The sequence below is a fragment of the Panthera leo genome, chromosome E1, assembly GCF_018350215.1.
Source record: "Panthera leo isolate Ple1 chromosome E1, P.leo_Ple1_pat1.1, whole genome shotgun sequence".
Classification (NCBI taxonomy): Eukaryota; Metazoa; Chordata; class Mammalia; order Carnivora; family Felidae; genus Panthera; species Panthera leo.
In genome coordinates, this window is record NC_056692.1 from 45,653,259 (window position 1) to 45,667,769 (window position 14,511).

At 38.2% G+C, this 14,511-nt stretch overlaps 1 protein-coding gene across 11 annotated transcripts in view; it reads left to right on the top strand.

The window, feature by feature from the left end:
- The window catches only part of TANC2 (tetratricopeptide repeat, ankyrin repeat and coiled-coil containing 2), a 361,357-nt gene that overhangs the window by 115,862 nt on the left and 230,984 nt on the right, over positions 1-14,511 (top strand). The window contains exon 1 of one of the 11 annotated variants that reach the window (XM_042916903.1): positions 3,862-3,941. The exons of the other annotated variants lie outside the window; for them this stretch is intronic. Coding sequence (XP_042772837.1) covers positions 3,899-3,941 — 43 coding nt within the window. The 5' untranslated portion in view covers positions 3,862-3,898. Of the gene's footprint in view, positions 1-3,861; positions 3,942-14,511 lie in introns of those variants that run through there. 11 annotated transcript variants of the gene reach the window in all.

Here is a 14,511-nt window from a genome sequence, read left to right on the forward strand (position 1 = left end):
CTGATTTTCCTTGTGTTGTCTTCTTTAACCCAGTATTATTTAGAAGTGTGTTATTATAGTTTCCAAATATTCAAGAATTTTCCATATATCTTTCTTCTATTGATTTCTAATTTAATTTCATTGTGATCAAAGAACACACTTTCTGTGAGTTGAATCACTTTTTATTGAAACTTGGTTTGTGTTCCAGGAAATGATCTTATGTTCAGTATGCACTTGAAAAGGATGTGTATTATGCTCTTTTGGGGTAGAAGTTTCTATAAAATATCAATCTGGTCAAGCTGAATTGATAGTGTTGTTCATGTCTTCTATACCTTTGCTGATTTCCTGTCTGCTCATTCTCTCAATTATTAGGAAAGGAATATTGAAATCTCAAACTGTAAGTATAGATGTATCTATTTCTCCTTTCTGTTCTATCCTATTCCTCATACCACTGTTCTTCTGGTCAAAAAGGATTCCCCTCCTTCAGAGATTTAAGTATCCATTCAGTGACAGCTGTCAATAGTGAAATAAGTTTGTCTAGGGGTCAGAGCTAGAAGAAAAAGGTAAAAAGGGAAAAAAGCCAAAGGATTTTCCCCACTCTCTCTGTCCTATATGGAGCCCTCCTCACCCCCTTCATTCATACTGTCTAACCAGGAAGAGAAGACTTGTCTTGGATCTTTCCTTTCGTCCCTGCTGTGCTGTTCCAGGATTTGGATTTGGATTTCCTTTGAATTCAGGCTGGGAGTTTGGGGACATAAAATAACAAGAGGAAATGTGCCACCAAATTGGTTGTCCTTCAAACTCTGGTTTCCTTCCACAATTTGCCTGCTACTTGTTATTTTTCAGAGTCTTCAGATAGCTATTCTATCTTCTTTACAGGGATTTTAGTTAGATTCAGTTAAGGTGGAGTGTGCTTATTCCACCTTACCGCACAACTAGAGCTCTTCCATTTGATTATATTTTGTGTTTGCCTATCTGAAGGGGTAATACTCAAATTATTTAACAATTAACATGCCATAAACATCAACCAGAACAGATGGCAGTCTGTTCATAACATACACTAACTTTAAACAACTGATATGCCTATATAGGTACATAATGCCTGATAATCTGCCCTGCCTGATTGTGGATTCAGTTTCTATTTAATGTCTCTTCTCCAGTGATAATAACAGACATGTAATGTAAGGTGTCTGGTGAGCTATCTTATCCTTTAGGCATGATAAGCTCTCCTGTGTGTTAACTAACTAGCTTGGCCTCTGATCTGTCTCTCGGGTGCAATGGATTCTGACTCACACATACCACACTCACTGCTCTAGCTTAGGGGCAGAGACCTATGATGTCTTCTGCTTATCAAATGTGGGAGATGGTAGATGCCTGACTACTTGCAGTGAATCCGATCCTACTCCACTCATTCAGATTGCTGCCCCTGGGCACTTCCTGCTCCTTGCATCTCACACTTCTGTGCTTAAAACAGACTTGGAAACACTCATCTTTCACAGTTATCCTCCTACGCATGCTCTGGGCTATAATTTCCTCATTCCAATTGCATCTAGTTTGTGTCTTCCATGGATTTCTTAACATTTCTCCTCTATTATTGGCTTTTTAAAAATTTTATAATGCTTTAAGAATTTGTTCTTACAAATTCTGGGTGCCTGGGGGCACCTGGGTGGCCCATTCAGTTAAGCATCCAACTTTGGCTCAGGTCACGATCTCACGGTTTGTGAGTTCGAGCCCTGTGTAAGGCTCTGTGCTATCAGTTCAGAGCCTGGAGCTTGCTTTGGATTCTGTGTCTCCCTCTCTCTCTGCCCCTCCCCCACTCATGCTTTGTCTCCCAAAAAAATGAATAAACGTTAAAAAAATAAAAAAACAAATTCTGGGTCCCTGGGTAGCTCAGTCTGTTCAGCATATGACTCTTGATTTCAGCTCAGGTCATGATCCCAGGGTTGTGGGATCAAGCCCTGCAGTAGGCTCTGTGCCGAGCTTGGAACCTACTTAGGATTGACTCTCTCTGTCTCTCTCTCTCTCTGTGTCTGTCTCTCTCTCTCTCTGTCTCTCTCTCTCCCTGCCTCCCTCTTCCGCTTCTTCTGTCCCTCCCCCATTCACGTGTGTGTGTGTGTGTGTGTGTGTGTGTGCGTGCGCACCTGTGCGTGCACTTTCTCTCTCTAAAAAAAAAAAAAATTAAAATACTTTTTGACATTCCATACCACCTCAGTTATTGCCATTTTAGTCTGAACTACCATCATTTCTTTCCTTTAATAGTGTCTTATTTGCATTCTTGCCAATCTGTAGATCTGTAGTCTGTTGCCCATGTGATAGCTATAGTGCTCTTAATAAAACAAATCAAATCATATATTTCCCCAGACTTGAAATAAAATTCTTCAGTAGCTTTCTATCACATTCAGAATAAACTCCAGGCTTTATTATTCCCTATAGGGCCCTACTTGAATTGCCATTTTCCTAGTACTCTAACTCTGTGCTCTCCCTCTCCTTCCACAGTTTATTTTGCTTCCTCTTTGCTGACCTTTTTACTTAAATATGTTGAATATTTTCTATTTAGGCCTATACACTTGCTCTTTCTTGAATAAAAGGCTGTAGATTTCTCCTTAGGTCAAAGAAGTCTTCTGTGACCATCCTATGAAATCTGTAGCCCTAACCTTCGTGGTATTTATCACTACCTGAAAATATGTATTTACTTGTTTTTTTGTTGTCTCAGCTACCAGAAAATAGGGTTTATTTGAGCAGAGACTTTATCTTGTTCACCATTCTTGCCCTAGAACACTTGCATATATGAATTTGTCAGTATTTGTTGAGTAAAAGAATGAGCAAGTAGCACTTAGGGTGCTTGGGAAGGTATATGGATGTGCCTAGGCCACATAGTGATTCAGTGTTCACTTCTGTTACTTAACTAATAAAGTAAAGCAGTGTAAGAAATTTCTTAAATGTGGGTAGTTTATCAGACTACCAACTACCTATTGATTAGTGAAATGAGGCCCTTGGAATTTGATTCTAAAACTGATTGTTCCAGTTAAGCTTCTAAGTTCAGGCCTTCTGAGGTTGGGTGGTTATTTTCTCCTTTCCAGTATAGCATATTGTATATAATCGGATTACATTATTTATTGCATTTAGTCTTTTTTTTTTTAAGTTTATTTATTTTGAGAGAGAGAGGGAAAGCATGAGCAGGGAAGGAGCAGAAAGAGAGAATCCCAAGCAGGCTCCCTGCTGTCAGATTGGAGCCCACCGTAGGGCTCAATCTCACAAACTATGAGATCATGACCTGAGCGGAAATGACTAGTCGGACGCTTAGCCAACTGAGCCACCCATTTGCTCCTTACTTGTTGTATTTAGTCTTATTTGTCTGATGCATCCCTATTTTTCCTAGTAATTTAAGAGTTCACTGACAGTAGGATCTTTGCATCTAGCACAGTGCCAGTATCTTGTATTTAAGCCATTCAGTTGACCAAGGAAGCTCATCAGTTCTATGAATTCCAGTTCTGTATTTCATGTGTTACTTCATCACAAGTAGTTTTGGTGTACTGGCTCTATTTTCTGCAGCAAATGATTTTTCATTAGAGGTCATCCATATATATAACAGAACTTATTTGGTTCTAAATATTAAATAAATGCATGAGTCAATGTGATATGGTTGAAACGCAATTTTTATTTACTTTTGCAAGGATGGTTCTATGCAGGCATCAGGCTCTGATCACACAAAATGCGTGTTGATGTAATAATGCTCATGACCCGTTCATGCTGGAAGACTGGGAAACTGTACAGTGTTTGGCTTTGCTTGATTCCCATTATCTGTATCCAGTTTTATTTGATTAGTACATGCTGGTGCATTTATAGGAATAATGTACTCAATTGTCAAATGTGATGTCTTCTTTCCTTGCTAATATAGAAAATATTTAGCATAAGTGAGATGTTCATGCTCTTGAAACATGCACAAGTTATTTTTCAGTCTGGTAAGTTACAGAGATTTCTTTATTAAGAAACCAACATTGGCTTTATTAAACCAACATTGTTTTATTACATAAAATGATAAGGAAAATTATTTCAGTATTTAGCGTGTCATTTTGTGTCATTGTAAGAGTATATCTGGTATAGTAGCATTGCTAGAGAATAAGATTTTTTATTGTTTTAATAGTTTATCGTTGTGATAAAAATCATTTAGCTTTCAAAATAGATTGCTTTGAGAATAAAGAAAATAAAACTTTAATAATACCTATGCGCCAGGCTCTGGATGAGGTGCTCTCACATAATCTTCATTTAATTTGCAGAATAATGCCATGAAGTAGGTATTATTTTCCATAGGAAAATATTTCAGACATTGTACTAATCTATATCAGAAGTTTCAATCCGCTTTGTTGGTAGCATGTACTTAGAACCTTTCTGTTCTGATATTTAAAATACAAATTTAGGGCACCCACGTGGCTCAATTGGTTAAGTAAGAGTCCCAGTCTTGATTTCAGCTCACGTCACAATCTCATGGTTCATGAGTTAGAGCCCGTGTTGGGCTGCACTCTGACAGGAGGGAACCTGCTTGGGATTCTCTCTCTCCCTCTCTCTCTCTGTACCTGCCCCACTTGCGCATGCACGTGATTTCTCTTTCCCAAAATAAACATTAAAAACAATAAAATACAAATTTGTTTGTTAGTGGGTGGATAAGATCCAGAAGAAAAAATCTGACCTTAAATGATAAATCCCTCTGAAGTATCTTTATTTCTAGTCCTACATTTCTTCTGAGATTTAACTTAAAATACTGATTAATCTTTGTGTAATATTCTTTTCCATAAAATTAAACTTGAAATTGGCCCTTTTTCCAACAATTTCTTACTATCTTGATGTTCTAGGGATAGTTCAGAATGTGTTTACATATTTTAGCCATGCTTTATATTTCTTAACTTGAGATATAATAATTTTACTAATTAAAAAATTACTTTTTACCAACAAGGTAGATATTTTAAAAGAACACATTAAGGCTTCTTTAGCTTCCACTACCCTAAAGTAACCAATATTAACCATATTCAGTCTGTATCCTGCCATGCTTTTTCCCTGAGCTCATACTGGCATATGCAGGTAGGTGTGTGTGTGTGTGTGTGTGTGTGTGTGTGTGTGTGTGTGTGAGAGAGAGAGAGAGATATTAAATTTGAAGATTTTAAAAAATAAAATGCAATTTTAGTTCTGTTTTCTCCCAGTTAACAAGATAGCATGACCATCCCTCCAGTAACATATTTAATTTCTAACTTTTAAAAATCTGTATAATGGTTCACAGCATAAGTAATCTATAATTTATTTCACCATTTCCTCATATATATTGTTCAGATTTACAAACCGGTTCATATTCATTCATCTAGTAATATATCAAACTCTTGGCATATGCAACCCCAAACACGTTTTGTGTCAGAACATACTAAGTATTCTACTTTGCATTCTGATAATTGGCCTAGTTAACACTAGAAATCTTGTGGAAACCTCTCCCTGCTTATCCATATTTATGAAAGAAAAGGAATAAAAGAATGGCAACTAAAAAGGTTGGAAAAGGTATCTTTCCAAACATCTAGAAAGATTTTGACTTAAAATATTCGTGGGGTGCCTGAGAAGCTCAGTCGGTTAAGAATTCAACTCTTGATTTCGGCCTCAGGTCATGATCTCATGGTTTCTTGAGTTCAAGCCCTGCATTGGGCTACCCAATGGCAGTGTGGAGCTTGCTTGGGATTTTCTCTCTGTCCCTCCCCACTCACACTCGCTCGCTCTCTAAATAAATAAATAAACTTTGATATATATACATACATATACCTGTGTATGTATATACTTATCAGAGTTTTTCTGACAAATGAAAATTGTAAAACCTCTTTGAAAAACTTCATAACCTTTAATGAAGGACCATACAAAATTGGATAACAAAGGATGAAGAAGAAACCTGTTAGTAGAGCCTGGGATAAAGTTATTAGTGAGTACATTTTTTTTTTTTGTTTTATTTGAGGTACAGGTTGGATTTAGTCTTATTCCCAGTGAGAGATTAAAGAGATGGTTCCCACAAGGGGGCAGACTAAGACTACCTGAAAACCTTCATACTGTAAAGAATATTTTAAATTCATGGTTGATTTATTAAGAAGGAAGAGGAAATTACCTGGGGCTAGAAATGAGTAGAAAGATAACTGGCTGACCATCCCATGAATGGTGCCATATATTGGGGGCATCCACCTACCTCATCCCCAGTGTAAGCATGGACTGTTGGCATATTGGACACTCCGCTGTGGCTATGGGCAGATTGGCCTTGGTGAGTGGAAATCCATATTGCTGGGCCCATGATAAATTCCATCCCTGCTACCATGGCCACTTTGTTAATAAGCTGTTTGGACAAGGCTAGAGTGGCTGTGTAAAAAGACTGGCTGAGTCCTCCAAATAGGTCATGTGGTCTGCTATGTTGTTCAGCATCTTCTCTGCAATTTGCTCTTTGGTAAGCATTCACATAGGACATAAATTGCTTCTTTTTGGGGGCGCCTGAGTGGCTCATTCGGTTAAGTATCCTGAGTTCAGCTCAGGTCATGATCTCATAGTTCGTGAGTTCAAGCCCTTGTGTCAGGCTTTGTGCTGACAGCTCAGAGCCTGGAGCCTGTTTCTGATTCTTTGTCTCCCTCTCTGTCTGCCCCTCCCCTGCTCATGCTCTGTCTCTGTCTCAAAAATAAATAAACATAAAAAAATTAAGAAGTCAATAAATTGCTTCATTTATTCTGTGCCCTTTCAAAAGAGGTCTGTTCATATGCCTCATCCCCAGATTTCCTTGTCACTAGTTTTCTAATTACTCCTTTCAAATCTCTGAATATCCATTAAACATTCTCCTTGAGTCAGCACAGGATAGTTCCTCTGTCATCTTTATTCCTAGGCTAAGTGAACAACTAGGGACCCTGTTCAAATTTCTGCCACTGGAATGGTTTCCCTTCACTAACGTCCTTCAAGACTACCACAAATTGGGGGGTTATAGTGTTGTTATCTGCATGTTATCATGCAGGGCTATCAGTAAATATGCCTGATTTTTTTTTTTTTTTCAGTGAGATGGTCATAGAGAATTTACTAGGTTAAGTAAAAAGAAGCTATAGCAAGAGTAGGAACTTTGGGCATCTGGGCTACTTGCTCATGCAAATTATTTGTGGTTTCAGGACCTGCTCAAGCCTAATCTTGTGTACATTTCTTCCTTTTGCTGCAGTGCTGCAGTACACACCCAATCATATTGATTTGTTGGTTCAACAGTACTTAGTTCATGATGGGCTGCCAAGGTCATGAGCATTCATTCTAAGGTCCTATGGTAAGCCAAAAGCTAATTTTCAATAAAGGGTAGTATTTACATAGGATGGCATAGTTTTTGTTGTTGTTTGTTTGTTTTTACAAAGTACTAGAGATCTTCCCTGAATAGTTCTGCAATAACAATGTAAGAGCCCTATATACCATAGATACTTGAAGCAACGTTGGATCTGTTGGGTTATATAACCCAAGAGGCGAAGTAGCCCATATCTGCACAGCCTCCTGTTGGTTTGGGTCTCTCTCACATCCAGCAGTGTTGGTAAATGGTTCACAGTAGCATAACCAAATGAAGTACAGATTGCTTGAAAAAATCAAGGAGGTATAGGCATTGTACCTCTTTCCCAGATGTAAGAGAGAGTAGATGCAACAACCTCTTCACCTTGGAAAGGATATTTTGGATTGCTCGAGACCAGAGGGTTCATAGAAATTTCAGTGTGGAATACCTCTGAATTTTTGTGGGATTTATTTCCCACTCTCTGGCATGCATGTTTTTATCACAGTATCTAGATCAGTTGCTGCTTCCTGTTCATACTTAATCATCATGAAATTACCAGTATAGTAGACCAGCAAAGGTGTCCTATGAAATGGAGGGATACTTAAGATTGTTATCTAGACTAGGAGAATTAATAGGAGGTTGGAGAGTGAAAATATATAGCTGACTCTAACACCTGAATGCATACTATTGCTGATTATCTCATTCTCTGGTCAAGAACTGCAAACCAGATATCAGGGATATGTTGATTTGCTTTAGCAACAAAACCACATCTAGAATAGTAGTAGCATTGGGAGTCACAACCTGAGTAAGTTATAGAAATACACTGGTATTCTCCAAGATTTGTCTGTCTTCTGCACAGACCATATAGGTAGGTTGAATGGGGATGTAGGAAGAGTCATCACCCTTGAATCTTTCCAGTGTTTAGTGATTGGATCACTTTTACCATATATTCTAGAGATGGAATAAACTTATTTCTGGATATAGGTCTAGTACTTCACTATCCAGTACAGTAGTCATTGGCCACATGTGCCTATTGAATACTTGAAGTGTGGCTGGTTTGAAGGGAGATGTGTTGAATGTGTAAAATATATACCAGATTTGAGACTATCTTTCTGTTCATTTCAAGAATGTTTGCCTTTACTTATTGAAGCATTGTTGTAGTAGTTGCATAAGGTCTTTAATTCTAACATCTGTGTTTTTTAATTCTAACATCTGTGTAATATCAGGAATGCTTTTGTTTATGAACTTTTTTTTCCTCATGTTGAGATTTTCCTGTTTCTTCATATGACATATAATTTGGATTATATTCTGAACATTTTGAATATTATATATGATACCATGGGTTTTATTTAAATCCTAAGGAGAATGTTGATTTTTTTGTGTGGTCAATGGCCAGATGGCCAGGAAATATTCAGGACACAGGTTCCTACCTGCCCCATTGTCAGATTGGTTTTCTAAGCATTTGCAGTGCTATTTAGATAGGTCCCATGTATGTGACCCAGTGTCCATTCTGGGATCATTGTAGTGGTACATCTTGTTGCTCTGTCCTCAAAGCCTATTGTATGCCTTTTAGGGTCAGATCCATGCACACAGAGCTCTGAGTCCAGAAGTTCATACACAACTCGATGGGATTGTTTTCTTGATATCCCTTCTCACCCCAGTCTTACAATTTCCAGCTCCCTCCTTTCCCAGCACTCTTGCTAAGAAACAGACTCAATTTTTTCCATTGTGCTGTTAGATTGCTGTAACTGTTTATATCTAAATCAAGTGATAAAAGGACAGAGGGAGAGCAGGAAAGCAGGGATGATTTACCCTTTGGGGTAAATTATACTCTTGGGATCACAATTCTTGGGGTCAGAGAAAAGGGTTCCATTTTACCAGGGTTTTAGGTACCTGCCCACTCACTACTACCATCTCTGTGCTGCTTCTGACATAGAATTGCCGGGACACTGGGATAGAAGATAAGGGGGAAAAGGGATTTCCCTGGTTTCTGAGACCAATAAAGGCCCTCTTTCCTGCTCCTCACCAACAAGGGAGGGATTTTCTTGGAGCTTTTTCTTACCTGGTATATATACACTTCTGAGTTTTGAGTGTCCAGGTCAGGCAGTACCTGAGGAAAAAAAAACATGGTAAACTCATCACCACTTCAATGAAAGTTCATACTTGGTACTCCTTTCCCAATCTGCCAGGTACTGTTAATTTTCGGAGTCCTCAGATAGCTATTCTATGCAACCTTTATGTTTGTTTTTTATGTTTGTGCATTTAAAATCTCTAAAACTAAATTTTATGTTTTAGAGTAGTTTTAGGTTCACACCAAAACTGAGTAGAAAGTACATAGTTCCCAGATGCCTCTTGGACCCACATATACATAGCCTTGTCCATTGTCAACATCCCTCACCAGACTGGTACATTTGTTTTAAAAGACAAACCTGGGGCGCCTGGGTGGCGCAGTCGGTTAAGCGTCCGACTTCAGCCAGGTCACGATCTCGCGGTCCGTGAGTTCGAGCCCCGCGTCAGGCTCTGGGCTGATGGCTCGGAGCCTGGAGCCTGTTTCCGATTCTGTGTCTCCCTCTCTCTCTGCCCCTCCCCCGTTCATGCTCTGTCTCTCTCTGTCCCAAAAATAAATAAATAAAAACGTTGAAAAAAAAAAAAAAAAAAGACAAACCTACCTTGATATATCATTATCACCTAAAGTCCATAGTTTACAGTAGGGTTTACTCTTGATGTTGTACATTCAATGGGTTTTGACATTTTTATAACATGTGTCCACCATTATAGTATTATAGTTTCACTGCCCTAAAAATCCCCTATGCTCTGGCTGTTCATCCCTCCCTCCCCCTAATCCCTGGAAACCACTAATCTTTTTAGCATTTCTATACTTTTGCCTTTTCCTGAGTGGAAAAGTCAGAATCATATAGTATGTACCCTTTTCCAGTTAGCTTCTTTCACTTAGTAGTGTGCATTCAAGGTGCCCCAGTATCTTCTCATGACTTGATAGCTCATTTCTTCTTGGTACTGAATGATATTCTATTGCCTGGATCTACCACAGTTTATTTATCCATTCATAAACTGACGGATGTCTTGGTTGTTTCCAAGTTTTGACAATTATGAATAAAGCTGCTATAAACATCCATGTACAGGTTTTTGTGACAATATATATTTGACTCATTTGGGTATGTACCAAGGAGCACAATTGCTGAATCAGAAGATTCGTGTATGTTTAGTTTTGTAAGAAACTGCCACACTGTCTTCCAAAGTGGCTCTCCCATTTTGCATTCTCACCAGCAGTGAATGAGAGTTTCTGTTGCTCCACATCCATGTCAGCATTTGGTGTTGTCAGTGTTTTGGATTTTGGCCATTTTAATAGGTGTGTGGTGGTTTAATTTGTAATTCTTTAATGACATATAATGTTAAACATCTTTTCATGTTTCTTTGCCAGATATTCTTCATCTATTCTTCAGTGAGATGCCTGTTCAGATCTTTTGGTTTTTTTTTTTTAACTGTGGTTTCCATATTCTTGTTTTTGAGCTTGTATATTTTAGATAAAGGTCCTGTATTACATTTGTCTTTTGCAGAATCAGGTGCTCAACTTCCTGAGCCACCCTGGTGCCCCACCAGAGCCAAAGTTTTAAATTTTAACGAGTCTAGCTTATTATGTCTTTTATGGATCATGCCTTTGGGGCTGTATCTAAAAAGTCACTGCCATACCCAGGGTCATCTAGATTTTCTCCTGTGTTATCCTCTAGGAGTTTTATAGTTTTGCATTTATATTTAGGTATATATTTAGGTATATAATCTATTTTGAGTTAATTTTTTGTGAAGGGTGTAAGTTCTCTGTCTAGGTTCATTTTTTTGAATGTGGATGTCCAGTCCTCCTAGTACCATTTGTTGAAAATACTATCTTTTCTCCAGTACTGCCTTTACTCCTTTGTCAATGATCAGTTGACTATAGTTATGTGAGTCTGTTTCTGGATTCTCCATTTTCTTACATTGATCTATTTGTTCTTTCACCACTACGACACTGCCTTGATTCCTAATAGCTTTATAGGAAATTTTGAAGTTCAGTGTCTGTTCCCTGGCTTTGTTCTTCTCCTTCAAATATTGAGTTGACTTTTTGGGTCTTTTGCCATTCCAAATAAACTTTAGCTGCAGTTTGTCAATATCAGCAAAGTAACTTCCTGGGATTTTATTGGGATGACATTGATTCTGTCAGATCAATTTGGGAAAAACTGACATTTTGGCAATATTGATTCTTCCTATCCATGAACATGGAATATCTTTCCATCTATTTAGATCTTTGATTACTTTCATCAGAGTCTTGTAGTTTCCCTTATATAGTTCTTGTACATATGTTGTTAGAGTTATATCTAAGTATTTCATTTTTAAAATTCATAGTCTGATCATTCCAACATCCCTGCCATACCTGTGTCTGGTTCTGATGCATGTTCTGTCTCTTCAAATTGTATGTTTTTGACTTTTAGTATGCCTTATAAGTTTCTGCTGAAAAGTAGGCACGACATACTGCATAAAATAAACTGTGGTAAATAGTAATGTAATTGTAAGGTGTCAGGGAGGGGAAGGTGCTCTGTAGACATAGAATTAGGTCAATAAGCCTGTGTGCCCATATACCCTGAACTTCACCAGTGCTTCTCAGTTGTTGTTTTTCCCCCTCCCTGTTAGGAAGCTGGAAATGAGCTCTCTGCATTCTTTCAAGGGTTTAAACTTGGCATTCAATGGGAGAGTAAAGGTGGAATATGCTTATTCCATCTTTCCTGGAACTGGAACCTAATCATGTTTTTCAAATATGTAATCATACTGACACTTGTAAAACACTCATATGATTTATTTCCTTGCATTCTCTTATGTAGAACAAGAGAAAATTTTGGGCTGAAGGCTTTCCTACATGGTATATATTCATGGATTTCTTTCCAGTATGAATTATGTCTTTAAAGGCAAGAGGGATCATTGAAGCCTTTCCCACATTCATTATATATATAAGCCTTCTCTTCTGTAAGTGTGTTCACATTTTTCCCATGGGATGAGTGACTTCTGAAAACATTTTCACAGTCATTGCATTCGTTGACTTTCTTCCCAGGATGTATTTATATGTGTTGGGTAAGTTTAAAGTTTCTGTAGAAAGCTTTCCTGAATTCATCACAGTCATTGTGTTTCTTCCCTGGGTGTGTTCACATAGGCATTGTGAGCTTACTGTTTCTACTGAAAGCTTTTTCTCAGTCGTTTGTGCTTATAGAGTTTCTCCCCAGTGTGGATGCTTTGGTAAGAAGTCAAATGAGTGATCCTGTTGAAGGCTTTCTCATAGTCTTTGTGTTCATGGAGTTTCTGCCCAATGTGTATTCTCTTGTGCATCATAAGTCTCGAGATGTTTCTGAAGAATTTTCCACACTGTTTACATTAATAAAGTTTGTCTCCAGTAAAATCTCATGTATATTTGGGGGATGACTACACACTGGACGCTTTCCTGCTCTGAAATTATTTGAAGGGTTTCTCTTCATTTTAATTCCCCCATGTCTCTGAAGAGTATAATGGTTACTGAAGGCTTTCTTAGAATTCTTACATTTGTGATTTGTTTCTCCTTTATGATTTCTCCTGCAAAATAAGATTAGTGCTCCTTCTGAAGTCTTTTCCACGTAGATTACATTCATACAGTTTATCTCATTAAGATTCCCTTTTATTTGCATCTCATTTATGCAGACAGTGTAGTGAAAAGCTGAAAGCGTTCCCTCTCTGATATCTCCTATCACTTCTTTTCTTCAACTGTGCCTAGAGATCCTAGCCAGTGCATTAAAGCCTCTGTAAGGAGAGATGTTCTTTCTGTACTAAGATCAGGATGGTAAGAAAACACTGAAAAAAGACCATAGGGCAGAGCATTCCAGGCAGATGGAAAGTCCAGAGCCACACCCCCAAAGAAGATTGGGGGCCTGAGTCAGCTCTGCCACCTCTGCCCAACCAAGGGCTACCCCAGTATCCAAGTCTCAATTATGCCAAGGGGCAGGAGCAATAAATAAACCAGAGAACGTTTCTACTGTTATGAGCTTTCATTGTAGAGAAGCGAGACAAATAAAAGAACCAGGTAATTTCAGGTTGTGATAAGTGCCATCAAGAAAATAAAATAGGATTGGGTGACAGAGAATGAGAAGTGGGGAAAAGAGTGAATGGTAACTTTAGGTTAGTTCCCTCCTCAGAGGTAGGCCTCTCTGAGGAGGGAACATTTGAGCCAGAACCTTTTAAGACAGAGGAAAGCCAGCTTTGCAGGGGTACCTGGACTAAGCATTTTAGGCAGAAGAAGGCAAAAGCCTGAAGTTGAGAATAAATTTGGCCAGATCAAGGACCTGGAAGAAAGACAGATGTGATGGAAGCATTTTGAATTGAGGGGAAAAGTGAAAAATGATGGCATCAGAGAATTAAGTAGGTGGGGCCAGGTTGTAGGAGGCCTTAAAGAATATGGTAAGGATTTTCAGTTCTAATTGTCTTCTGGTACTGACTGACTATGTGATCCTGTATTAGCTATTAAACTTCCTCTGCCTTGTTTGTGATTAATACAGGAACTTGTGAGAATGTTGCAGACTCAGAGTGATAAAAATCTTGCTTTAAACCTTGCCACGGTTTAAATTATTAGGAAAAATTTAGGCCAAATCCCTTTGCTTTAGAAATATATGAAAGCACTTTGACAAATTATGCATTAAGTATGTCATGTTTCACATGCCTACACTTGTTGTAGGGGCCAGTTTATCACCTATGCTCTTATTTTTTCTATATACTTAAAAAAATAGTCTTTAGTGGCACGCCTGGGTGGCTCAGTTGGTTGAGCATCCAACTTTGGCTTAGGTCATGATCTCACAGTTCATGAGTTTGAGGCCCGTATTGGACACTTTGCTGACAGCTCGGAGCCTGGAGCCTGCTTCCGATTCTTTGTCTCCCTCTCTCTCTGCCCCTCTCCCACTTGCACTCTGTCTCTCTTTCTCTCAAAAATAAACAAACATTAAAAAAAAATGTTTTTAAGATAGTCCTTAGTGAAATAAAATATGCAATCAGAAAAGTTTACAAATCATAACTATACAATCAATATATTATCACAAAGTATTGTAGGGTTTTTTAAAGTCAGCTTATTGAAGTATAATTTATATATGGTAAAATTTATGCCTCTTAAATATATAGTACCAAGAAATTTGCAACCATATATGGTCATGTAACTATCACTAAGATCAAATATAGAT